Source organism: Typha latifolia, chromosome 5 (genome assembly GCF_019914945.1).
Source record: "Typha latifolia isolate L0001 chromosome 5, TyphaL0001v2, whole genome shotgun sequence".
In the NCBI taxonomy this organism is placed as follows: Eukaryota; Viridiplantae; Streptophyta; class Magnoliopsida; order Poales; family Typhaceae; genus Typha; species Typha latifolia.
Window position 1 is genome coordinate 2,088,671 of NC_133090.1, and position 23,389 is coordinate 2,112,059.

A 23,389-nucleotide genomic window follows, 5' to 3' on the forward strand; every position below is an offset into this window, starting at 1 on the left:
GATCAACCGAAGAGATACTGAAGGGTACTGCTACTGCTGCTCAAGAACACACCAGTGATCATGTCGTTGAGATGGAGAGCTGCAACATCCTCATTAAGGGAGCTCCAATTCCGCCGTCGAGTCCGTCGAGCCGGCATAACAACGTCGCCGGTGCCGTCGAAGCCGACCCTCATCAGGTTGCTGATCCATGAATCCGTTTACTCTTTCTCATGTAGTGAAATATGAGATTGAAAGTGCTTGAGAGGGGGGAAAAAAAAGAAAAAAAGAAAAAAAAAACACTGAGAGATCCTTTTGTTAACTATTATTTGCTTCTTGTTTGTGTTTTTTCGCTACAACTGTTGCCTGTTGCGATGTTGCTTCACCTCTCTTTTGCAAGATTATCGATCTGCTCTTATGTTTGTTATCTCCATATATTCCAATACTTTTTTGGTTAATCTTTACCCTATCATGGTGTATTCGCTTGCGAAGTTTGTACTAAAAAGGAGGCGATGATTAAGTTGGGCACTTTTCTTCATTAATATTTGGAATTAATGTTGTTTAAAAGAGCCAAGTGCAATTAGTGAGTTGTAACTTACATAATTAACTCATAGCAGTCAAAGGTTGTTGATGACCATCAAGTCAATATGTACAAGAGAGGTTAATGATCATTAATGTCCCTCATATAAGGCTTTTAGCATTCTTTCTATAACATTAAAAATGAGCTACAGTGGGTGGCTTGCATTAATTGTCTAAGTTTCCTCCTCCTATGATTTATTTGATTTAGAGATCATAATTTAATATAATTCTCATTAAGCATGCCTGGCTAGCTAGCTTAATGAAGGATTCAGCATTACCAACTGGACTAAAATTAACAATTTTTTCTTTATATTTGTTCTTTTTTTTTTTTAACTTCAACAATCATAGTCAACTGCAAGACCTAAAGTTTATATACGAAATATTTTGTCATTATTCTTAATAAGCTCACTTTACTGTGACAAGTTATGCTTAAAAACATAATAGTCATAGATATTCTTTCAAATGATACATTCTCATAAATTGAAAACGTAGGCATTAATGTACACACAAAATTTGGATATATATATATATCTTTTCTTCTAATATAAATCTGCCTTATTTATTTTCTGAATCTATAAAATCTTGTAATATAATTATTAAAATTTATATACAATTAATAAATATATACGCAAACTAGATTAAATATTCATACAAAAAAAAATTATACTAATATATTTATAATATTTTAAAATAAATAACATATGGATATTAATTTGAATGTTATTCTTCAACCATTATCTATTTGTATATCTTTATTTGCATATACGATTGGTATATGGAAACATATTTGAATATCAAGAGAGTTGAAAATTTGTATTCATTCCGACCAATTTTTACAAGAATAATACTCACAATAAAAATATTAGAGTAATTCTAAAATTTTATTTATTTTTGGTAAAAGAGTAATTATAACAAAGAGTTGCAAACTATAAGGATTTTTTAATATATATATATATATATATATTTATTTTTTCTGTCATTTTTGTTATGCAATAATTTACACGAGTTTAATTCGTTGAGTTGGTTTATCCGAATTCCGAGCCCAAAGCCGATCGAACTCGTCGAGGCCGCATTTGGGTTTCATCACTTTCACGATCTCTCCTCTCGGCGATTCGGAAAACCCTAGATTGAACGAGGAGGAGGTGCGAAAAACAATCGTCTTTGATCGATTCGAATCCTCTGGCTTCTGGCGCGATAGTCGATTCTCTATTCCCAGGACGACGAATTCTAACTCACAATAATAGCGATTTCCTTGGGTAAGTCTCCCTCTCTTTGTTCGGAGAGAATATGTCTTTAATTTCTTATTTTAATATGTTTTGTTTTTTTGTCAACTATCTCTCTTGATGTGTTTTTGTCCTTTGGAAAGTTCGAATTTCGCGTTAGCAAGCTTTTTTCTCTTAATGTTTTTGTTCCTTACTCTCGTATCTTTTGAAAAGTTCGAATTTTGCGTTGCTTTTTTCCATCCTTTGCTTGATGTATCTCTATTTCTGCGCTTAATTGGCACAGAAGTTGTTTGTGTTCTCATGGAGGGATCTTTATGTGAAGATGATGGGTCGGCAAGAGATGGTAACATGGATCTCAACGACAGCACCACAGACCCAGACATGGCATTAGCTCTCGGTGCTCTTGGGGTTGAGCTAAACGCAACAATCCCATCTCAGCTTCTTTACTTGGATGGTTCTGACATGGCAGAACCATCCATTGGCATGGAGTTTGATTCTGACGAGGCCGCAAAGGAGTACTACATAGCCTATGCCAACCATGTGGGCTTTGGTGTTCGTATGAACAAGTCTCGCCGCTCCAGGAAGGATGACACGGTGATCATGCGGCGGTTTGTGTGCACGAGGGAGGGGTTTCATTCTAAGAGGGTCATTTATGATGATGGTAAGAAGAAGAGGAAGCGAGGGACCACGAGGGAAGGCTGTATGGCGATGATAGAGGTAATTCGTAAGGATCATGGGAAATGGGTTGTCACAAAGCTTGTCACTGAACACACCCATATGGTTGCCTTGCCTAGTAAAGTCCATCAATGCAATGATAGGGCTATTACTTCGGAAAATACTGGATTGCTACTTTGTGAGTCAAGTGGTGGTTTTGACAATTTGAAGAACTTCAATAGGGGGATCAGGGTAAACCCATTTGGGGAAGGCGGAGAAGCCCAGGGCTTGTTAGAATATCTTAAGAAAATGCAAGCTGAGAACCCTGCATTCTTTTATGCAATTCAAGTTGACAATAACAATTGTATGACAAATGTCTTTTGGGCTGATGCTAAGGCTAGGATGGCTTACCAACATTTTGGTGATGCTGTCACGTTTGATACGACATATAAGAAAACCAAGTACATGATGCCATTTGCGATGTTTAGAGGAGTGAACCATCATTTGCAGAGTGTGCCTTTTGGATGTTGCTTGCTAATGGATGAAACTAAGGGTTCATATATTTGGCTGTTTGAAACATGGCTCACAGCCGTGGGTGGGCACCATCCCGACTTATTAGTTACTGACAGAGATAAAGCTATGGAAGGAGCTATCATGAGAGTATTTCGTAATACACGCCACCGGTTTTGCAAGTGGCATATATTAAGTAGGTGCAAGCAGAAACTTGCTGATGTTTATCTGAAACACGTTACATTGAAAAGTGATCTGAAGGAATGCGTTAATGGTTCTGAAACAATTGAAGACTTTGATACTCGTTGGGAGTACCTTGTTGGTAAATATAACCTGTGGGATAATCCATGGCTGCAATCACTTTATAAAATCCGAGAACAGTGGGCTCCAGCGTACCAAAAGAACACATTCTTTCCCGAATTATGTTCTTCTCTGAGATCTGAAAATTTAAACAAATTTTTCAAGAAAAATTTCAATATGAAAACATCGCTACTTGTCTTTATTGCTCGGTTTGATCAGGCCATGGCTTATCAGTATGAAAAGGAAGCCCAGGCAGATTTTGTTACAGCATATACAAAGCCTATTCTGAGAACTCCCTCTCCTATTGAAAAACAAGCAGCTGGTATTTACACAAAAGCTGTATTTGACATATTTCAGAAGGAGTTTGTTGAGTCTCTAGGTTATTTTGTTGATAAAATCGAGGATGGGCTGACCAGCAAGTATAGTGTTGTGAAGGATGAGGGCAATATAGCAGCCAACTGTCAGAGCTGTATTGTCAGTTTCACTGCATCTGACAGAAATGCAAGCTGTACATGTTGCAAGTTTGAGTATTTTGGTATTTTGTGTAGGCATGTTTTGACAGTATTTTTGATAGTTGGGGTAAGGACTATCCCAGAGAAGTACATCATGAAACGCTGGACTAGGAACGCCACGAGCAGTATTGTTCTAGATGAGAAAGTGATTGAGTCAGGGCTTAGTTTCCCAGAATGTCTAGTTGGTTGGTACAATGATCTTTGTCTTGATGCTGTGAAATATGGGATGGAGGGTGCAACATCTTCAGACATATACAAGGTTGCAAAGGTTGCACTTCAGAAAGCATTAACTGAGGTTGTTGCTGGCAAAAGCATGCAGAGGAAGGGACAGCAAAATATGCAGAGATTTGCAAGGCTACAAAAGATGCAATATAAAATGCCTTTGCCAAAGTTGCAACCAAAGAAGACGCCAGCAAGAGTAGCTCAACAAGATGATGTTGCTAGAAATAAAAGAAGTGTCAAAGATGATTCATTGTAAGGAGCACCATTGTACTTTTCTCTGATAACTCATGCTACATGGATATATCACTAACTTTTTGTTTCCTTTTCCCTGCATGTTAAAACTTTTCCAGAGATTTAAGTGATTCTGTTCTCAATGGCAATTCACTTAACTGAGAGATTCATTTTCTTGTTATTGGAAATACTCTTTGGTACACACAGCTGAAGGTGCATTGCCATTCTAGGATTTGTTCAAGGTACGGAAGACTCCTTCTGTATGTACACTTTAATAAAATTTGCATCTAAAACCACTATTTTGAAAAGCGGAAAAGGTGGCCGCCATGGCGGGGCGGTGCACCGACCGCCCCGCCATGTTGAAAGGCGTCGGCAAAAGGCGGCCAAGCGCCTTGGCGGGCTGCCTAGGCGCTAAATAGTGCTAGGTGGGCCGCCTGGCCCGACTTGGCGGGCTAGCGCTTCGACCCGCCAAGTCGAGATGCGGTTATTAGTGAGCAGGTCGGGTTTTATAGCGGACCGGGTTTAATAAAACTAACCAATTTAGAGGAGTTAATTGCTAATTGTTTTATGAATTATTGAATTAAGATTACATAGAAGGAATTTTTTTTCACTGTCATGCATTATTAATTGGGGGAATTACTAATTACCTGCTATTTAAGTATATATACTATACTTATTTATTTATTTATATTAAAAATGCTAGACCGCCTTGCCACCCGTCTTGTCGTCCGCTTTCTACTTAGGCGCTAGGCGGTGGGGTGACCGTCTGCCACCCGTGGCCGCTTTTTAAAACATTGTCTAAAATAGGTCCCCTTACATCTTCCATGGCTATTGTTTACGAGACAATTGGTGGTCTTATATGAGTATATCCTTTTTGTGGCCATGAATGAGTAAGATATAAAACAGACCCCTATAAGAACTTCACTAATCTTAATAATCTATTTAACTAGATATTCTAGCCATTGAGTATCTTTATTAATTCTCATTCTGAAGCGTGGAAATCAATACAAGGTATGAATTTGAAGGGTACATGAAGCAACATCTTGAAGAGTAGGATATGATATGTGCAAGTATGAGTAAATATTATAGACCAAGTGTGTACTGTATATTCCTACAGTTGAAATGAGAAAGGATTTCTTTTCTTTTCTTTTTCTCCTCTATGGGCCATATTTCTTGATGATAACTAATAAATCATGTAGCAAGCATGTTGCTCAATCAAATAAGTTAGTAATAATTTCATTGATGTTCAGAACGTAGACAAATTGCTGATTATTTAACCTGTAAGAAGGAAGCTGAAAGATTAAAAGGCATCATTATCTTAATGATTTTTACCATGAAGTGGACTCCAACTTTAAGCATCTTCAAGTACATGGACTTTGTTTCTAGAGGAACATATGGGAAGCCAGATTCCAATCATTACAAGCTGACTGATGGATAGATAAACAGATCCTGTTGGCAGTTGGCAGCATCCAACAATTGATCATTTTTCTGAGCTGGCTGACGTTTGAGAAACAATCAGTTAAATTTATTATTTATGTATCAGTTCAAGAAGTTAATATTACTTTTCATGATCAAGATTCATTTCCTTGATTTTACGTTAAGTAAATCTTATTATAGTGTATTTGCATTTTTAACTGTCTGGCAGGTTTCATTTGGGAGAAACAGAATATGATGGCCAAACCTTTATCAGTTGACTTGACTGGCATGCTCTAGCAGTCAGTGGACATTCTTGCCACTTATATTATTAGGCAAAATTTTGTGAGAAATGATTTTCTCTATGATACTTCTGGTCTGTTTTTGAGGAGTATTTCTCTATTTGATGGGCACACATTGGTTACTGCCAAAATGTGATGGTGTTATCACCTTTTCCTACTGCCACTTTCGGTGACTTGGTGGAGTATTTACTATGTTTGCCTTGTACAAAGATATACTTTTTTGTTATTGTGTAATTTGATCAGCAAGCTTTTACTATATAGAAAGATAGGCTCCCATGAGTGCGTGCCTTTTATACATGAGGACTCTAAAGTGTCAGGTACTGTTTTGTTCTCATAAGGAGGGAAGGCATGCGATATTGAAGTGGCCAAATCTTCTCAGGTGTGGAATAGGAATTACATGTTGGAGTGAGGTAGAAGAGCACAAAATCTGTTTATTATGTTATTGTTTGGCGATTTCTCTGATTTAGACCTGATTTTTCTTCAGTTTTGTATTTCCTCTTATTTCCATTTCTATGGCAGGAGCATGGTTAGCAGAAAAGAAAAATCCAGAGGAAGATGAAAGGTGCTGTACTTTGTTCATAAATCATGATATGAGGATGCTCTATGCTAGCAAGCTACTTATTTTCCTTGAGCTTTCTATTCATGTCGCCCTCTTACCTCTTATCCTTTACATTCTATTAGTTACTTAGTTGTACATTTGTACAAAAGATTCTCGGATGTTCTTTCAGATCTCTCAGTGAAATAATTTGTCATGAAATCATGAACAGAAGTATCTACTTAAGTTGATGCTCATATCTGCTAATTTATTTCTTAGTTTATTTTCTAGTGGGAGATATATTGCAAAATCTGATAATAATGTAGGTATTCTAGTCTTAATAAAGCAATCATTGGTTCTGAACTTCTTACAATGTGAACTGCAGATTAAGGAATGAAGTCTTGTATAGATACATTTTTGAAAGTTATCCATTCGTTGCCTGGAACTTTTACTACGAATAACCTGACGCTGGGATGATTTAACATCCATCTTCATTTTCTCTTACATTTTTGTATCGCGTTTCAGAAACTACTACATTGACACTCTTGTATTTTGCTGGTTGCAGTTGTTGATCAGATGCATAACATGGGGATCAGATGAATGATGTATTAAGATATATGGAGAGAACAATGCTTCCAACATCCAAGACGACCTGGCCATCTATTTCAAGTTCATAGTCTTCTTTGTACTATGTTTCTCGACGATTAGGTTTCAGCCTTCTTAAGTTCCAAGTTGTACCTTTTTTCTTCTTTTTCTCAAGCTGTACTTTATCTGATCCAATTTTGTTGGTCAGGAAAGCTGGAAAATGCTTGACCAATTAAATATGTATATGTTTTGTTTGTCCAACATGATCACCTGAGAAAAGTCACTACTGATTAACTTTCAAATATTTCAAAATAACTACAACTATCATGCAGCACCAAAATAGGCATCAAATCCAAGGAGAGGCATTATGATGGACTTGCTTTAACTGCACCTTTTCATGTTCATGAACATGCCTGCTTTGATGAACAATATGTACTATTTAATTATTCTGATACACGAATTAACGTGCTTTAATAATTTGAATTCAATAGGTGATTCAGATTTCTTAACTGTAAAGGATCTAGGACAACTTAATTTGGACATTAGATACTTTGATGCAAAGTCATCAACACTGCTTACTAAAAGTCAGATGAATTATGATGAGGCATATAATCTCTGTAATGAATAATATTACCTATATCATATTCTCATTGTCGATCATACCTCTTTGGCGGAAAAGAAAAATTTTGGCAAGAAGAAAGATGTTCAAATAGCTTATCTGAATTGCTACAAGTTCATCTTGGCACTATATTGCATCTAAGGAACAAGAAATGTTAGATACAAATGGTTGTTCATATAAATTACACAGCAACCCAAGAAGGATTGATATCCCGATTCAGGGCCGAATGTACATCTTTCACGAATAATACATTATGCTGCAGTTATCCAGTCATTGTATGACAATTGCCCTTGCTTAACATAAAAACTAATTTTCATCCTCACTTGTTTCATCAATATCCTGATTACAATTGAGATTCTACAAAATCATAGGGCAAAGATCTGAGCTGACTCGTAATTGGACCAGGGAGACTTGTCTTAACAAGGAATTTCAAGGCTTTACCTTGATAAAAACATGATGATTCAATGCAGCTACCTGATTTTCCAACTTTACCGAAAAGATGAACTGCTGCATTATCAGGTGAAGCACCAAAGTCCCATTGATAGATCAGCAGAACCGTAGAGCTGCTTTTAGTTCCTTCTCGTCCGCACAATTGTAACCCAACAAGTAGGCACGTGCTGTTTAAAACAATATAAAAACCATTAACAGTTAGAAGTGACATAGCTAGACATCATCAATTGAATCTGCACTTTGCATTCCACACAACACTTCCTTTCACAATTTCATATGTCCTGTCCTAACGGGAGAGGTTAACTTTTCATGCTTTACAGTTTTCCTTTAATTTTCTTTTTGAGAACCAGGAGGCAAGATGTATGCAATTCTTGCTGGAGTCTGGAGAGACTATTTGCACAATGCCAAATCTACATCTAGGTAAGTGACCTCTAGACAGATTTGATATTTAGATGTTGAAATAGATAAGATACAAACAGAATAAATGGGAACTTAGCCAATACCAAATCGTCCAGATCCCATAAAGGGCTCTGCTTCATCTGTTACACCACCTTGTTGTTGATCCTGAAATGTACAAGGGAACATAGAAAAATATAGCTAGATGACAAAATCTCTATAATCAAAAGAAAAGAGCAGGTAAAGTTACCAACAAACAGGGTTCAATTTTGTGATGAGATATGATAGACCTGCATGCTGGTGAATTTCTTTCTTTTGTTCGGTTCCGTTGTATCAAGCAAACGATGAAACTCAGACATCATTCTCTAAAGCATGGAAGTTTGCGTAATTTGTGATTTATTTTCTACAACAATTAAATTCAGTGATCGTGATGCATATAAAAATAGGCTTTCCTCAAAAGGGAACCGTCAGTGTCACTAAACACAAGGTGGCTAGTTTATAGCATCTTTTATAGAGGTTAAATACAAACAACAATAGTGGCAATGCCTGGCCAAAAATAGCTTAGGTCAATAATAACTCACCAAGCCTCACTGACGGCCGCAACATTTCAATAGACTACTAAGTTGGCTCTTTCCAAACTACTATAACAAAATTCTGAGTCAAAGTCCATTGTCGTTGGTCTGTAGAATCAGATTGATTAATGGGATTTTCCAACATACAAGTCGCATGCTTTACAATTATGCAGCTTCATGAGAATGAAGGTTCTAAATTTCAGCATGATTTCACTTTCTTATGTTCTTGTCTCGTCTTATAGTCAAGGAATTAACTATTGAAAAGCAGCAAGAAAGTCAAACACCAAAAGTCAATGATATTTCTCTTTGAACTTACAGCATCAGAATTATCTGATTCCTCTTCGGGGGAGAGCCAACTGTCAAAACAGTGGCCAGATATAGTGCAAACCAGAAGTCCACTAGATTGGTCCAAGATAACTTCACGGCAAGTATCATCACACACTGTGGACAGTAGATGGGTTAGCTGTATAATTAGGTGCACTAATTTTTTTTCCTTTTTACTAGCTTGAAGTGGCTAACAGGAAGCTGATAATTATACCATGAACACGACCAGTCTTCTCACAGATAAAAACATCTCCAATCTGACAGTAGGAGCATGAATTTCCGGAGCAAACATGGCCTATAATTGCCTCATCAGTAAGACCTCTGCTGCTTTTCCATATAGATACTTGATCAGCTACCGTTCTATCAAGAATAACTCCATCATCATTGACCTTCAAAATGTCAGAAGACTGTTAGCTTCTCCAAATAGGGTTTCAAAATGTAGATCTCCATAACAGGAGACGATAATCTACTATCAGCTCAATCAGCTGCGAAGAAATTAGACCATGAATTGTTGTAACTGAAAAGCATCAAAACTGCAAGATATCTGAAAAAGTAAAAAGTTAAATATACTTGTGTTGGAAGTGGTGCTTGGCTTCTTTTTGCTGCTTGCATCTGTATGTAGTACTCCCTAAACTCAGATGGAGTGTTCCTCACAAATTCTACCATGTCCTCTTGATCGCGCTGGAAAAGGGAAACTGGGATAAGGCACTATGTTACAATGATCCATCTGAATATCTCATAATGAGTATATTAAAGTTCCAAGAAAAAGTGATAGACAATCTTCGAACATATTTGATATTACTGCAAGAAAACTGCAGAAAAAAATAGTGCAGAAGGAAAATAGACAATATGCTACTTGAGTTCATGCTTCCCATTCAAAAGATAAAGCATGGTACTCATACATACATTACAAGCCACAATTTTAAATAAAAGGACAGGTTAATGAAAATAACAATCATTAAAGCACAAATGATCCTCACAATATTGAGAAAGCTTGTCTGATGAATGAATAATATGTGAGGAAAAAATAATAACAAAGCTAACATTTATCCAAACAGTTGTATCCAGGTTCAGGAAATATTGTTTCTACAACGAGATTACATAAGCTATTTTGAGAACACAAAAGAAAAAGAATATGTAAGATGAGATATCTGCAAAATATGGATACTCAATCTATTTCTATTTTAATTAGATAACTTGTCTTGCTAACATTTGTTGGAAACAGTGTGGATTTCTTGCAAGTGTCCAAGCTTTGAAATGAAAAAAATAGAAGATACCACCACAAATCTAGTTCATTATGGTTGTGAGGTACTAAAAGGGTAAGGAACTCTGTACTCACCGGCTAAGTAATAAAATGCCAATGATGTCTGCATTTGGAGATAGTTCAAATGGGAGAGAGACTACCATCTTTCTAGTGGTGTGAGAACTTTTTCTTTCATTATTAATGTTAAACGAGAGGTTACCAAATACCCAAACAATAAATATACAATCTTAGGAACTTAAAAAGAAACATCAGAAACACAAAACTATGAAACAAACCAGGAAGAGATGCCTCTTTTTAAAAAGTACTTCTAGAACCAAGAAAGTAAGGAAACCAATACAAGAGTATTACATCTAGCGATAAAAAGAAAAAAGAATATGGGCAAGCAAGAAGCAACTCAGCATGCTATCAAATGATGAAGATAAAATACGACTGCTGATGACATTTTCAGAAGGAAGGAATGAGAAAGATGACAAAGGTGATGTATATAATATTAATTTGAATAAGATATAACATATTCGTCCATTAGAAACATTTTGATTTTTGATCTTTTCGCTTACATTCACCAGTAAGCTCCTTATGCAATTCCAAAGACTGGGTTTGTCAAGTACATGTTCCCCACAGATCAGAAGAGAAAAAAAAAACCAATTATTGTTTTTCAAAATCTTGCAGAATATTTGTCAGTTAATGCACTTCCAGGAGGATTACAATTTTCATATATTGTGCCTTCCCAGTTCCTACCAACAAGAATCCTATACACAACTTCGTATATACATTTACTCTCATATTTTGAGGCCACAACAGGATCCTCTCACAAAAGAAGAAGAATTAAAAAATAGAAACAGGTTAAAGTAACAAATAATAATCTTAGTAAAACAATGAAATGGAAGTTGCAAAATCATGCCTTCCCTTTTTTTTTTTTTGTTGTTGCTTTCACCTTCTCTTTCCTTTGCGCAGTTAATTGAACAAATCATAATCTAAAAGGCATAAGAATACATATACTTGCACATGCAACAAGAGAAACTCCCTACCTGGATATATAGCTTCTTCCAAGCGCATGCCCGTAGCTTCCCAGTGGAAGAGGTCAGACCCCACCTCATGCAATATCTGATACCCATACATGAAACCCACAAATTGCAACACAAAAGGGAATTACTCGACAATATAATTCACATTATAACAAAAAAAAAATAGCATTAATATTCTTTTCTCACAAGCGTCGCCATAGGCTCTCGTCGGAGGCCGCGAGGTTCATGAACCGGCATACAAGCGAGCAGGAGATAAGGTCCTGCCATTATAAACCACAAACATAAAAAATCATCGATAAAAGTTCAAAATTCAGATTCCAAATACAGAGAAACAACTCCGCGAGCAAGAAGAACCTCGGAAGAGAGGAATTTGAGGATGTGGTGGAAGAGCTCGGGGGGAATCTTGCCGAAGAGGCTGGTGTCGATCTGCGCTCTACTTCTCTGATGCGATCCCTCCCCGTCCAACCGTTGCCTCTTCGCCGCCTCCTACAAAACCCTAACCTTAACCGTAAGATTGGGAGCGGAGCGGAGCGGGAGCAAACCCTAACCCTAAGATTCCCAAGGCGATGAGAGGAGCAAACCTGGTCAGGTTCGGGGGGCCCGGAGAGGATCTGGGACTCGAGGAAGTGGGCAAGCACTTCGTCGTCCTCGCCTTCGTCACCGACGTGATCCGCCATAGTTACGAAGGGAAGGGGGGGATGATGAGACGAGAAATATTACATTGGGTGATGGTGGGGCCCCAAAATGGGTGCTATTTCCGGTGCGTTTAGAACGGCACTATCAAATGCGTCAGAATATTGCAGGGAAATTACCTCTCGGAAAGGGCGTCATTAATGTATACGCACAAAGATTAGATCTATATCTATTTAATTTTATAATTAATTTAGTAATTATACTGAAGTCGAATTAGATTCCTCAAAAATAACCAGTATATTATAAAATAAAAACAAATATATAAAAGTAATAAGTCACAAATTTAGCACTTAATTATAATAATTTAATAGTTGAAAATTAGAGCATAATATTTTAACCATTTTACCCAAAATAATATAAAGTTGACCTATTGAACAGATGTAGTTGTAGTACAAATATTATTATTCAAGAGACTTAAAATTATTCATACTGTATAAAAATTAGAGTAATCTAAAGCTTATATTTACATATTATAAGTATTGGAGTACGTATACATTGTCTATGGATTGAAAAAAAAAAACTATATATTCGTTGGAACTCCAATAGATATTCACTCCCGATCAAAATCCGATCCAAAAGTATGATCCATGTAAAAATTAGTCAGGATTTAGAGTAGATTTGGTATCAAAGGATTTGGAAAAATATTCCACATCCCTAGTGAAGTGGGATATTTTTCCAGTTACTAGAGCGGACCATATTTTTTTTTCATTAATTTTATTTTCCTTTCCTTTCATTTTCTATTAATTTCTATCAGTTTGTGAGAATAATTTTCACAGTACGAAAGAGTTAGCCTAAACAATCCAACAATATGAATGGAAGTTCTTGGTCTAAAAATAAGCTTATATAAAGGACTTCGTGTGACAAAAATCTGGAATAAAATTGCCTACCAAAACCATGAAGCATTCTTGGAAAAATTAGCTTAAACGGCACCTAACAAGCCAGCAGAAACTTCACCTAAAACTAAGCTGTATAGTATACTTATGGTATCTAGCCACATTCTTGGTGATAAGTTTTGAGGTAAAGGCAAAATGTCATCCTAAAACTAGACATTATCCAACTCTCAAAAGCTTAATTAGCTACTACATAACATAAATGGGATCATTACAGACAAAGTAATAGATCAAACCGTGCCTCTGGTAATCATTACTCTTTGTATAAACTCCACCAGGATGAATTTAAAACATAAGAGCTATTTCACTGTCTTTCTGAAGACAGGATATCTGAACCTTCTACTTTGTGTGAAGGTACATGCATCTAATTTAATTGTACTGTCAATCCAGTAGATGGTGCTTATGGCGGTGCCTGTGCTGATGCATGCTTCGGTGCTCTCTTCGGTGGCGGTGGCCCGAGTCAAAACCATCAGAAGCAGTTGAATCGTGTTCCTTATCCATCTGCTTTCTCCTTGGTTGGCCTAGGTGTTGTCTTCGGTGGTGGTAGTGATGGTAGTCTGAGTCAAAACCATCAGAAGCATTTGAATTGTGTTCCTTATCCTTCTGCTTTCTCTTTGGCTGGCTGCGATGCCGACTTTGGTGGCGGTGGTGGTCTGAGTCAAAACTATCAGAAGCACTTGAATCGTGTTCTTTATCCTTCTGATTTCTCTTTGGATGGCTCCTGCCTTGCTTATGCTTTCTCTTTGAATAGCTCCTGCTCCGTTCATCAACTTCAGAATCAGAAAATGAGGGAGACTCTGACATGTGTTGCTTCTTATGCATGCTTTTAGACCTTCTCCTGCCTTTTCCATTAGCTTCAGCATCAGAAAATGAAGAAGATTCTGATGCTTGATGCCTCCTATGCTTGCCTTTCGACCTCCTGTTCCCCTTGGCTTCAAGGTCAGAGGATGACATAGACTGATGACTGCTATGCCGTCCCACAGATTCTATATGACCTTCTGGTGATTGGTGCTTATGCCGGCTTTTACGCTTGGAATGCTTCTTAGGTTTTCCTTCGGAGAAATTGGAAAGGAGAACAGGGATATCACCACCACTCAGAAATCCTATAACACGTGGAGGCATGCAGAAAGGTGAGTATTCATTCAGATGTGAGCACAAAGGATATGTAGAACAAGTTATACCTCCGTATTCATCAAAGATATCATCTGCTACAATCTGCTGATTAGGGTCATCTGGTGTGAATCCACCACGAGGAGGGCTAATGCCAGGTTTTTGCTTTAGCTCCCACTTCAAGGGCTGCAAAATAGCTCATAATATGAAAACACAAACCACAAAAAAAGCAGGTAAATGCAAGATGGTAAAAGTATAGTTGAAAAAGAAAGTTTAATATAGTACAAACATGTATTGTTCTGATGCACTGCCTGTTTTATAAACAAGGTTTAAAAGTAGCTTGAAATCATGTAAGGTAATTAGTGCCCAATGTCTAGTCGCTGGGTGGGTGCGTATGCATACATCAAAAAGTCAAGGTTGATCAAACATAAATTAATCAACAAAAAAATAATACATACATTTGATCCAGAAATCCTTAATTTTCCAAAAACAAAACAGAAGCAATTCAACGTGTTTGGATGGAAAAACAGTAAAATTTATCCCAACCATATGTCAGTAATAATTCTTAACTAATAAGGAAATCAAAGATATTATCTAAGAGAACAAATTGAAGAATTATTTTTTACTCCAAACGGTCACTTAGCATCCTTTATAGCAAGAAAAATATGAAAAATATGAAATATTAACCTCCGTTGAATCTGCCTGTGCCATTATAGCAGTAAGAGGATCATCCCTTTTCAACCGACTCTCATCATTAGGCATGATGGCATCCTTTAAGGGGCATTCACGGTCACCACTTTGGTGGCCATAGGTTCCACACCTTACACATCTTACATTGCGAATTTCAACTCCAAAAGGTTTACTCCTCACAGGTACACCTGTCTCTAGCCTGAAAGTACAACCAAGAAAACAAGTTCTCCATTTAAAACCATAAAGAATAGTTGCTGTTACACATAGAGGCAATAATTTTGACCGAAGGTAGCAGACCAACTGTTTCTGATTCTAACTAAGTATGCTTATGACCTTCAAGTTTGAAATATTAGCAGACAGGAAAAGTTCAACTAACAAGGAGAAAAGAGTAATGATTATGGTTATTTCCATTTTTATTCATTCATGGTTTACCTACTCTTTTCGTGACAACTGAACAAACTATTAACCTTCTCACCAGCTTAAGCATAAAACTGGAAAGTACATATGCAATTAACATTTGCACCTCGTTCATTTACAAACCAAAAAATTGTGGACAAAAGAACAGTACTCAATCTTGTCTCAATGTATAGCCAATTTGACAACATTACTGAGAGTATGAGAGTGATATAGTAATGGTATGGAACTTTTCATTAGTGAATGCTATATGTCAAAGCACTAGCAAATCATTATATAAGCCGGAATGTGCAAATTAAGTATATATCTCACAAAACAGTGTGAATAAATGTGCAAATTAAGTATATATCTTAAATTTCTTGGAGAAACCCATGTAATTGGTTGCTGTATGCACTACATTTTCAGTGCAATACTACTACAATAGGATTACAATAAAACTGTAAATTACAAACCCATTTAAAGTGGAAGCTAGTAATATACCTCGGAGCATTTTTCAGAACCTCAAATTCTTGTTCTGTTGGCAATGTCCGACCAAAAACATCTTTTGATCTAGCCTTCTTACCAACATCCGAACGGCTCTTTTCAGGTCTGCAGAATCAACAATTATTTTCAGAAGACATCTCTAAAGGCTGAAGCACTTGCAAGATGATATCAGAAAAGTAACCTCAAAATAGTTGAACTTTTCCAAAAGGTCATAAACGGAGATGAGAGTAAAAGTACATTGTAGAAGCACTTGTTGATGCAGGATCTTGGGTTGCATTACTTTCATCCGACCTCCTCTTCTCATCTTCGACTTCCGCCGCTTTGGCACTCTCTGCATTGTAACCAGGTGGCCGCACATACATAAAACTCACAGCTTTCATCAACTCCACCTGAATTACAACATTGAAAACAACATAACTGCATAAAGTTTCTCTAGAGGAGCATTCCTATCTTCCTATGCGATGAATATAGTGGTTTAATACTGTAACATTGCGTGAAATATATCTTTCTTGTTTTTCTGGAGAGAAACTTGCAAAATACTTAAAAATTTGACACCCAATGGACGTGTTTAATCTGATACGCATGGTCGAGCAATGATAAAGCTGTCTAACATTCGCAATTTCGAATAGATAAAGAGTGATGGTGTAAAATTACCTTCTCCTTCTCTTTCTTGGAGAAGAGAGCGGTCTGGCGAAAGAACTCCTGTTCCTGAGCGAACTGCCATCGGAAGACGAGATCAAAGCATCAATCAGAAACCCCCAGTCCTTTTAGAATTGAGAAGGCGAAGAAAAAAAGGGGGAAATTTACCTCGCGGGCAACCTCCTCTTGGCGGCGCTCGCGATTGGCGTGGGTTTGCTCGGCGATCCATTTGCGGCGCTGGTTGGGGTAGGAGAGAGGGTGCCATGGCTTCTGGTTCAGGTACGAGTGGCTCCACGCCGTCCCCGACGTCGTCTTGTAGTCCACCTCGCCGGAAACGCTCTTCTTTCCCAGCTTCGCCTCACCGCCCGTCACCTCCTCCTCCATCCTCTTCTTCACCCTTTCTCCGATTCTCGAGATTTGGGTTACGAGTCGTATTTAGGATCCAACCAGGTTTGAGATAAAATTCCATTTTGATCCCTCAACCTCACTCAAATTATCCAGTTCGGGACAACGTTGAAAGCCCGAAACTGATAAGTTACCGGGTCAGACTCGGTGGTACCAGCACCCGATAAGAATTGCGGTTAATAAAAAAATAGGGAAATGTTCATGTAACTCCCTATATTTTTATTATTTTTCTATTAACACTCAGTATTTGAAGATTTTGTAAGCCAGCACTTAATTTTTTTCCATTAATTTTCATAAAACACCCTACTGTTACTTTGACATTTTTATTTTTTGAAAATTCTATTATTTTTCTATAATTTTCAAAAGTATCATTACTTCAACTAATTGTCATCAACTTTGCTATGTAGTTTATATAACTTTACAAATTAAATTACGAAAATACCTTTAGATTTTTTATTTATTTTGACTTAGACCTATACTAATAAGCACTTTTTTTAGCCATACCACCTGTCACCATCTAACCCATCCCACCATAAAATATTAGTTATAAGAATAAATGGAAAAGAGATACAAAGTTATTTAGGTCATTTAAATTATCTTTTGTATTTTAACATAATATATTGTTATTGATACTTTTATGTTTGAAAATGGTTGGGTTAAATTAATTTGGAATGTTATATAAAAATTCTAAGAATTTTTTTTTGGTTCAGGTGGGGATGCAAAATTTTCAAACTATTGATCAGAAAATGATGAAAATATAGGGTGTTATTTTGATAATCTCCCTAAAAAAAATATCGGTTGACGTGGGCGAAGTCGGCGTGTGTGGTCCGAGCCAGGCCTCGAGTTCTCACTCGTGCCAATTTCCATGCGGTGCTTCGATCTTCTTATCCATTTCCTCATCCTCCTCCTGGCCTCCTCCTCTCTTCCTCACTCTTTACTCACCCGGCCGCTGCCTCACCTCCCCTCGACGACCGAAGAAAGCAAGTGGAAGCCGACGACGACGAAGACGAGGACGGCGACGAAGACGAGAGGAAGGAGAAGTATATTTGAATGGCGTGCTTGGCTCCGCAGTTTAAGTTCCCGTCGTCGTCGTCCTCCTCCGATGCCCATTCCAGACCTTCTCTTCAATCACTTCACTGTATGGTCTTCTTCTTCGTATTGCTTCTGGTTCCGCTTGTGTTTAGATTGCATCTGTAATCCGAACTCGGAGTCGCTGCAAAATTTACTTCTTTCCTGCTAAAAATGGGCACATGAAAGAAAGCAAGAAAGAAAAATAGTTGGGAAAGAGGAATTGAACCTAAAAAATCGTAAACTTTTATGATTGTTGTGGCATGGTGTATTGGTGCTACCTATTTGAATTGATACGCGAGAGGAAAGGATTCTATTACTGTGATTAATTTTACTTTTCCACCCCTCATCATAATGAGCACCCATTACTTAAAAAGAATTCTTTTGTTCTTATGTATCATTTGTTCTACCTTTATTTGTTAGCGATTCACCTCAATTTGATCAGAAGGGATACTGATAAATGTCACACGCATTTCGTTCTTGCTTATGCAGCTAAATCCAGGGATTCTGTTTGTTTTCGGAGCCAATGTGCTTTAAATCCAGTGGCAGCTGTAATTGATGTTGAGCGACTACCTTCTTCGGAAGCTTATTCAACCTCCTTGGCTGCTACTAGACCTTTCACGTATATGGGAGCTCTTGGTCCACCTACCAAGGTCAGATAGATGCTGCGAAGTATTCTTGTGAAGATTAATCTGTAATAGAATTTCATTGTATGACTAATTGAATGAGGGGAATTTCAAACGAAGGCATGAAAATAAAGTTTGTGGAAATTTGTAAAGTGTAACTTACAAGCTTATGGTAAGGGAATATTTCGTCATGACTAGATCCCCAAAAGTTTGGAGGAAAATGAAGCATCGTAAATTCCATCAGATTGAACAGCTTCATTTCATGTTAGATGAGTTGGTCAAAGTCTTTTTTATATTTTTATCAATAATTGGTAAAGTTCAAATTTGATGTTTTTGCTTATATTGTATCCCATTTTCTTAGTAAATTCAGGATCTGCAAAACTATCTTATTCTAGAGATAGTAAAATCTGAATCTTAAATGTATAAAGAAGCATACAAGCTTTTGCTTATATAATTCCATGTACGTTTCAGAATGTATTGTTATATACAGAAACCACTGTAAACAATTTGCGGCAGTCATATTCTCTGAATTCCTGCTGGAGTAGCTTAATGAGGGTATGATCCAAATGAGGGCCAGAAAATTATGTATTTTTCTGATTGTTCTGTCATGCCAATTTCATAAGATTGACCCTATTTGTGATTGTAGAACAAGTAGATTAAATTCTGTACTAACAAATCTGGTTTCTTATATTCTAATTTATGAAAAACAAAATTTTAATTTCTATTTATTTTCTTATTTGATTTCTCCAGAACAATATTGAGGCAAGATTGGCAACAGAGTCCCTTCTCACAAGTGAGGAGGCAGTAATAGTTGCCGCTGCAGCTGAGGCAGTTGCTCTTGCTAAAGCAGCTGTTGAAGTTGCCAAAGATGCAGCTCAGATGGTTGGAAGTGATGCATCTGTCAAGCTGAAGAAGAAGGATGATATTTCATCTGAGGACATCTTCCGGCTCGAGAGTGTCATGCTCACTGAAATGGAATCATCCCAAGCAAGTCATTTCACAACTGAATCTGTATCCCCTGATGCACAGAATATCCATGATCCTTATAAAGAGAGTGACTTTCCTGGTATGATGCATGACAAAGTTGAGCTGCAAAAGATGCAACATACTCAAAGCATAGCTGTGAAATCTGGACGACAAATTGAGAGGAAAGCTAGAAGAGCAAGAGCAGCTGAGAAGGCTGCTGTAAATATTGTTCCTTTGAAGTCAGGATCATCAGGAAAGAAAAAGCGTTCCCACTTTCAGGAGATTGATTATACTGACCCTTTACGATACTTAAGGGGGACAACAAGCACATCTAAGCTTCTCACTGCATCTGAAGAGTTAGAGTTGTCAGAAGGAATTCAGGTAAGAGCTGCTACATTTTATGTACAAGATCTCTTCAGATTTATATATCTAAAGATGTTAGCTTCTAAGAGTCAAACACATAATGATGTTCATGCAAATAAGGTTGTCTTATTAAGTCTTTACAACATACAAATTGCTAGTCCTTTTAACGTGCATTTTAGGTTTGTTAAATCAAACGTGTGGCTGTACTAGCTATCAATTCAGAAGCATGCCCAAATATTCTCTGATAGAAATAATTACTTATATATATATATATTAGATAGTTGAAGGGTCTTCAGCAATCTAGCAGCCTCATTCTCTCTGATTTGTGAAAGCTGATTAAAAAGAAACTCAAATACTTAGGTTTTGCTTACATTTATGCCGTCAAATCTCTTGGTTTGGTATCTGGTTAGAACTGTGAATTTTTTCCATGATCTTTTTTTTTTGAACTACCATTCGTATGGGAGATATTGATGTCACATTATCCAACAGTTTTTAATGTTTTACTAGCAATTGTGTTACATTATGTTCGTCAAGTTGTTTAATGCCAGATTAAGTATCACTAAATTATCTTTTACAGAGTTAAGCTGCTTAGCTGTACTGTCCAACTTATGCTAGTTAATAAATTTCTGCAGGACATGTTAAAGCTGGAAAGGCTCCAACAGGATCTTGCGGAAAGGAATGGTGGCCAGCCGACCTTTGCCCAATGGGCAGCAGCTTCTGGAGTTGACCAGAAGACCTTGCGAAAACGTTTGAATTATGGTACCTTCTGCAAGGATAAAATGATAAAGAGTAACATACGACTTGTTATTTCAATTGCGAAAAACTATCAGGGTGCAGGAATGAACCTTCAGGATCTTGTTCAGGTGTTTGCATATTCATGTAGAAGGAATGTAGTTTATTGTTAAGCTGATCTCCAGTTTCAAATTTTGATTTTGGATTTTTTTTTTCCATGCAGGAAGGGTGCCGGGGCTTGGTTAAGGGTGCTGAAAAGTTTGACGCTTCAAAGGGATTTAAGTTTTCCACTTATGCTCACTGGTGGATAAAGCAAGCTGTTCGCAAATCTCTTTCAGAGCAATCTAGGACAATCCGCTTACCAGTATGTTTTTTTTTGCTACTTGCCTTTATTCAAATTGATTATTACTTGTAGCACATGCCTTTTTGCTGGAAACAAATAGACTCATAAGTGATTGCTTTACATTTTGTTGGCAACAAATAGACTTATTAGTCTTTGCGTTACATTTTGGTGGGTCAGATGGGCTTGATTTGGACTTTTGCTTTGCTGTGCTTCAAGAGATGAAGATAAATCTGAAAATAAAATTATCTCCTTTTGTAGTCTATAGAAATTTCTAATGACTTCAACTGCAATTAGAAGGTTAGGTAACACTACCCACCAACTTGTTTTCTAGATTTCAAGTTTGTACACATCCAATTTTTTTTCATCATTGCCATTCTCTACAGGGTATATATCAAAGATAAGAATCTAGTGTATAGTGAAACATCTAAATTGATCATATCAGTTGAATATCGACTTAGTATTGTGCCCAGTATTTCCACATAATCTGTTGTCCTCCAGGTTATAATTTTTAAATCTCAATGTGTCTGTGAACAGTTTCACATGGTAGAGGCAACTTACCGTGTCCGGGAGGCTAAAAAGCAACTCTACAGTGAGAATGGAAAGCATCCTAATTATGAAGAAGTCGCAGAGGCAGCAGGGCTGTCAATGAAGAGGCTTGAAGCAGTAATGCTGGCCCCTAAAGCTCCGAGATCTTTAGACCAAAAGATTGGCATCAATCAGACCCTAAAGCCTTCAGTAAGTAGTCTTCAGTTCGTCCATGATTTCCATGATCTATTAGTCTCCTTTTTCTGAGAGAACATTAATCTTCGCTTTTATGTTCAAATTTCCTGGTTTTGATAAACGAACTCATGGTCTTTTTACAGGAAGTGATCGCAGATCCCGATGCTGAGACAGCAGAAGAGATACTCACTAAGCAATTCATGAAGCAAGATCTGAACAAGGTGCTGGATACTTTGAATCCACGGGAAAAGCAAGTGGTGAGGTGGAGGTTTGGACTGGAGGATGGAAGGATGAAAACCTTACAAGAGATTGGGGAATTGATGGGTGTGAGCAGGGAGAGGATTCGGCAAATCGAATCATGTGCTTTTCGGAAACTAAAGAACAAGAAGAGAACCAAGAACTTGCGGCAGTATCTGATCTCATGAGGGCTCAATTCAACTAGTTAATGCCCCCTTTCTTCTTGTTCTTTCTCCCATTTTCTTAAAATTTTTGTATCTAGAATATTTTATAGTATAACCTGTAAAATTTATCATGGGAAAGGATGTAATTCTCTATCGAGTTGCGCCTGCTATGATCTAGCAATATTGAAAAAATATATAAAAAAGATGGACTTCTCTTGCAGTGAACAGCTCTATTAATTGCATGTTTTTGGACATAAGAATAAGATTTTAGGTCTCTCTTTCTAATTCCTTTGTTGGTGTTAATGTCTTCTAAAAAATTGTACCTCTAGGAGGAGTTTACAAAAGTATAACCTGCAGTAGTTATAACTGTCAGTTAAATTAGCTAACAACTACTTATAAATAAATATATATATATATATATATATTTATATTTCAGAGTCGTCTCTTGTTTCTTTACTCAATTCCCTTCTAACAAGTCATAATAGAAATTTTGACTTAGCTTCTGAGTAATGCAGTCAAACAAGCAAATATGAAACGTAATCTTGAAGTGAATCTTTTCAAATTGAAATATAGAGATAATTATATTTACATACATATCCTGATTTTTTTTTTATATCTACATAGATCTTCAATAAATCCCTTAATTCAGGGGTTCATGTTGTAAAAAATTTCTCACTTCAGAGATCTATATTGGTATAAAGAAAGTTTAAAAAGTATAGATAATAGTGATAATTTCAGAGGGAGGACAGGTATAATTAACCCTAAAAATAAAAGCCTTCATTTTTAGTCCCCCTGCCGTCCTACTATGTTACCGATTTTTATTAAAATTATCATGTGAAAAATGAGGACCTAAAAGAAAAAAAAAGAAAAAAAAAATCAGAACAGCACACATAATCCAACGTGGACGGACAGTCCAACTCCCAAGTATTTAAGATAAGGAATCTTTTTTTGCCAAACTAGACTAATTTTATATTTTTTTATTAAAATAAATTGTTATTTAAATTTTATTACTAAATGAGATCTCAGTATAGTTTTAACAAAAACACTAAACTTATCGGCGTTTTTAAAAACTTATAATCAAATGTTAGTATTTCCTCTTTTTGAATAAGGCGAGTGTTGATAAGTTTAGTATTTCTAAAATATATTATTTTTTT

General features: G+C 36.8%; 4 protein-coding genes across 7 annotated transcripts; 2 read left to right on the forward strand and 2 right to left on the reverse strand.

The window, feature by feature from the left end:
* Positions 1-1,609: 1,609 nt before the first annotated feature.
* On the forward strand, positions 1,610-7,303 carry LOC140788614 (protein FAR1-RELATED SEQUENCE 5-like). 3 transcript variants are annotated; one of them, XM_073137944.1, is made up of 6 exons: positions 1,610-1,811; positions 2,062-4,228; positions 4,327-4,449; positions 5,853-6,332; positions 6,442-6,484; positions 7,023-7,303. In XM_073137944.1, exons 2-3 carry the CDS (start codon positions 2,079-2,081, stop codon positions 4,367-4,369), a joined length of 2,193 nt encoding a protein of 730 aa, XP_072994045.1. In that variant the 5' UTR covers positions 1,610-1,811; positions 2,062-2,078; the 3' UTR covers positions 4,370-4,449; positions 5,853-6,332; positions 6,442-6,484; positions 7,023-7,303. The 3 variants fall into 3 exon arrangements, with proteins under 3 accessions (XP_072994045.1, XP_072994047.1, XP_072994046.1); XM_073137946.1 differs by having other exon boundaries at positions 2,101-4,228; XM_073137945.1 differs by having other exon boundaries at positions 1,678-1,811; positions 2,065-4,228.
* A 462-nt stretch (positions 7,304-7,765) lies between these two features.
* LOC140788615 (F-box protein SKIP31) lies at positions 7,766-12,468 on the reverse strand. 2 transcript variants are annotated; one of them, XM_073137948.1, is made up of 9 exons: positions 12,274-12,468; positions 12,047-12,178; positions 11,879-11,952; positions 11,696-11,771; positions 9,974-10,084; positions 9,618-9,792; positions 9,396-9,520; positions 8,615-8,675; positions 7,766-8,278 (listed from the first exon to the last, which is right to left on the reverse strand). In XM_073137948.1, exons 1-9 carry the CDS (start codon positions 12,367-12,369, stop codon positions 8,208-8,210), a joined length of 921 nt encoding a protein of 306 aa, XP_072994049.1. In that variant the 5' UTR covers positions 12,370-12,468; the 3' UTR covers positions 7,766-8,207. The 2 variants fall into 2 exon arrangements, with proteins under 2 accessions (XP_072994049.1, XP_072994050.1); XM_073137949.1 differs by lacking the exon at positions 8,615-8,675 and having other exon boundaries at positions 12,274-12,440.
* A 966-nt stretch (positions 12,469-13,434) lies between these two features.
* Positions 13,435-17,070, reverse strand: LOC140789378 (uncharacterized zinc finger CCHC domain-containing protein At4g19190). The gene is made up of 7 exons (XM_073139049.1): positions 16,780-17,070; positions 16,627-16,689; positions 16,210-16,361; positions 15,970-16,077; positions 15,073-15,274; positions 14,457-14,571; positions 13,435-14,378 (listed from the first exon to the last, which is right to left on the reverse strand). Exons 1-7 carry the CDS (start codon positions 16,993-16,995, stop codon positions 13,657-13,659), a joined length of 1,578 nt encoding a protein of 525 aa, XP_072995150.1. The 5' UTR covers positions 16,996-17,070; the 3' UTR covers positions 13,435-13,656.
* A 764-nt stretch (positions 17,071-17,834) lies between these two features.
* LOC140788669 (RNA polymerase sigma factor sigB-like) lies at positions 17,835-22,455 on the forward strand. The gene is made up of 7 exons (XM_073138041.1): positions 17,835-18,154; positions 18,577-18,737; positions 19,461-20,057; positions 20,672-20,902; positions 20,995-21,135; positions 21,649-21,849; positions 21,978-22,455. The coding sequence occupies exons 1-7, from the start codon at positions 18,067-18,069 to the stop codon at positions 22,257-22,259; spliced, it is 1,701 nt and encodes a 566-aa protein (XP_072994142.1). The 5' UTR covers positions 17,835-18,066; the 3' UTR covers positions 22,260-22,455.
* The last annotated feature ends 934 nt before the right edge of the window (positions 22,456-23,389 follow it).

Bases quoted from the DNA above. Each gene is read 5' to 3' on its own strand.
- LOC140789378 (XM_073139049.1), bottom strand. From the start codon at position 16,995: ATGGAGGAGGAGGTGACGGGCGGTGAGGCGAAGCTGGGAAAGAAGAGC. The intron at 16,078-16,209 runs GTACTTTTACTC...TTGATTCTGCAG, and splicing joins TCAACAAGTGCTTCTACAAT to ACCTGAAAAGAGCCGTTCGG. The intron at 14,572-15,072 runs GTTAATATTTCA...GCTATTTTGCAG, and splicing joins CACAGGCAGATTCAACGGAG to CCCTTGAAGTGGGAGCTAAA.
- LOC140788669 (XM_073138041.1), top strand. From the start codon at position 18,067: ATGGCGTGCTTGGCTCCGCAGTTTAAGTTCCCGTCGTCGTCGTCCTCC. The intron at 20,058-20,671 runs GTAAGAGCTGCT...AAATTTCTGCAG, and splicing joins AGTTGTCAGAAGGAATTCAG to GACATGTTAAAGCTGGAAAG. The intron at 20,903-20,994 runs GTGTTTGCATAT...TTTTCCATGCAG, and splicing joins ACCTTCAGGATCTTGTTCAG to GAAGGGTGCCGGGGCTTGGT.
- LOC140788614 (XM_073137944.1), top strand. From the start codon at position 2,079: ATGGAGGGATCTTTATGTGAAGATGATGGGTCGGCAAGAGATGGTAAC. The intron at 4,229-4,326 runs GTAAGGAGCACC...AAACTTTTCCAG, and splicing joins AGTGTCAAAGATGATTCATT to AGATTTAAGTGATTCTGTTC.
- LOC140788615 (XM_073137948.1), bottom strand. From the start codon at position 12,369: ATGGCGGATCACGTCGGTGACGAAGGCGAGGACGACGAAGTGCTTGCC. The intron at 8,676-9,395 runs GTAAGTTCAAAG...TGTACATTTCAG, and splicing joins AATCAGATAATTCTGATGCT to GATCAACAACAAGGTGGTGT. The intron at 8,279-8,614 runs GTATTGGCTAAG...TGTTTTAAACAG, and splicing joins TATGGGATCTGGACGATTTG to CACGTGCCTACTTGTTGGGT.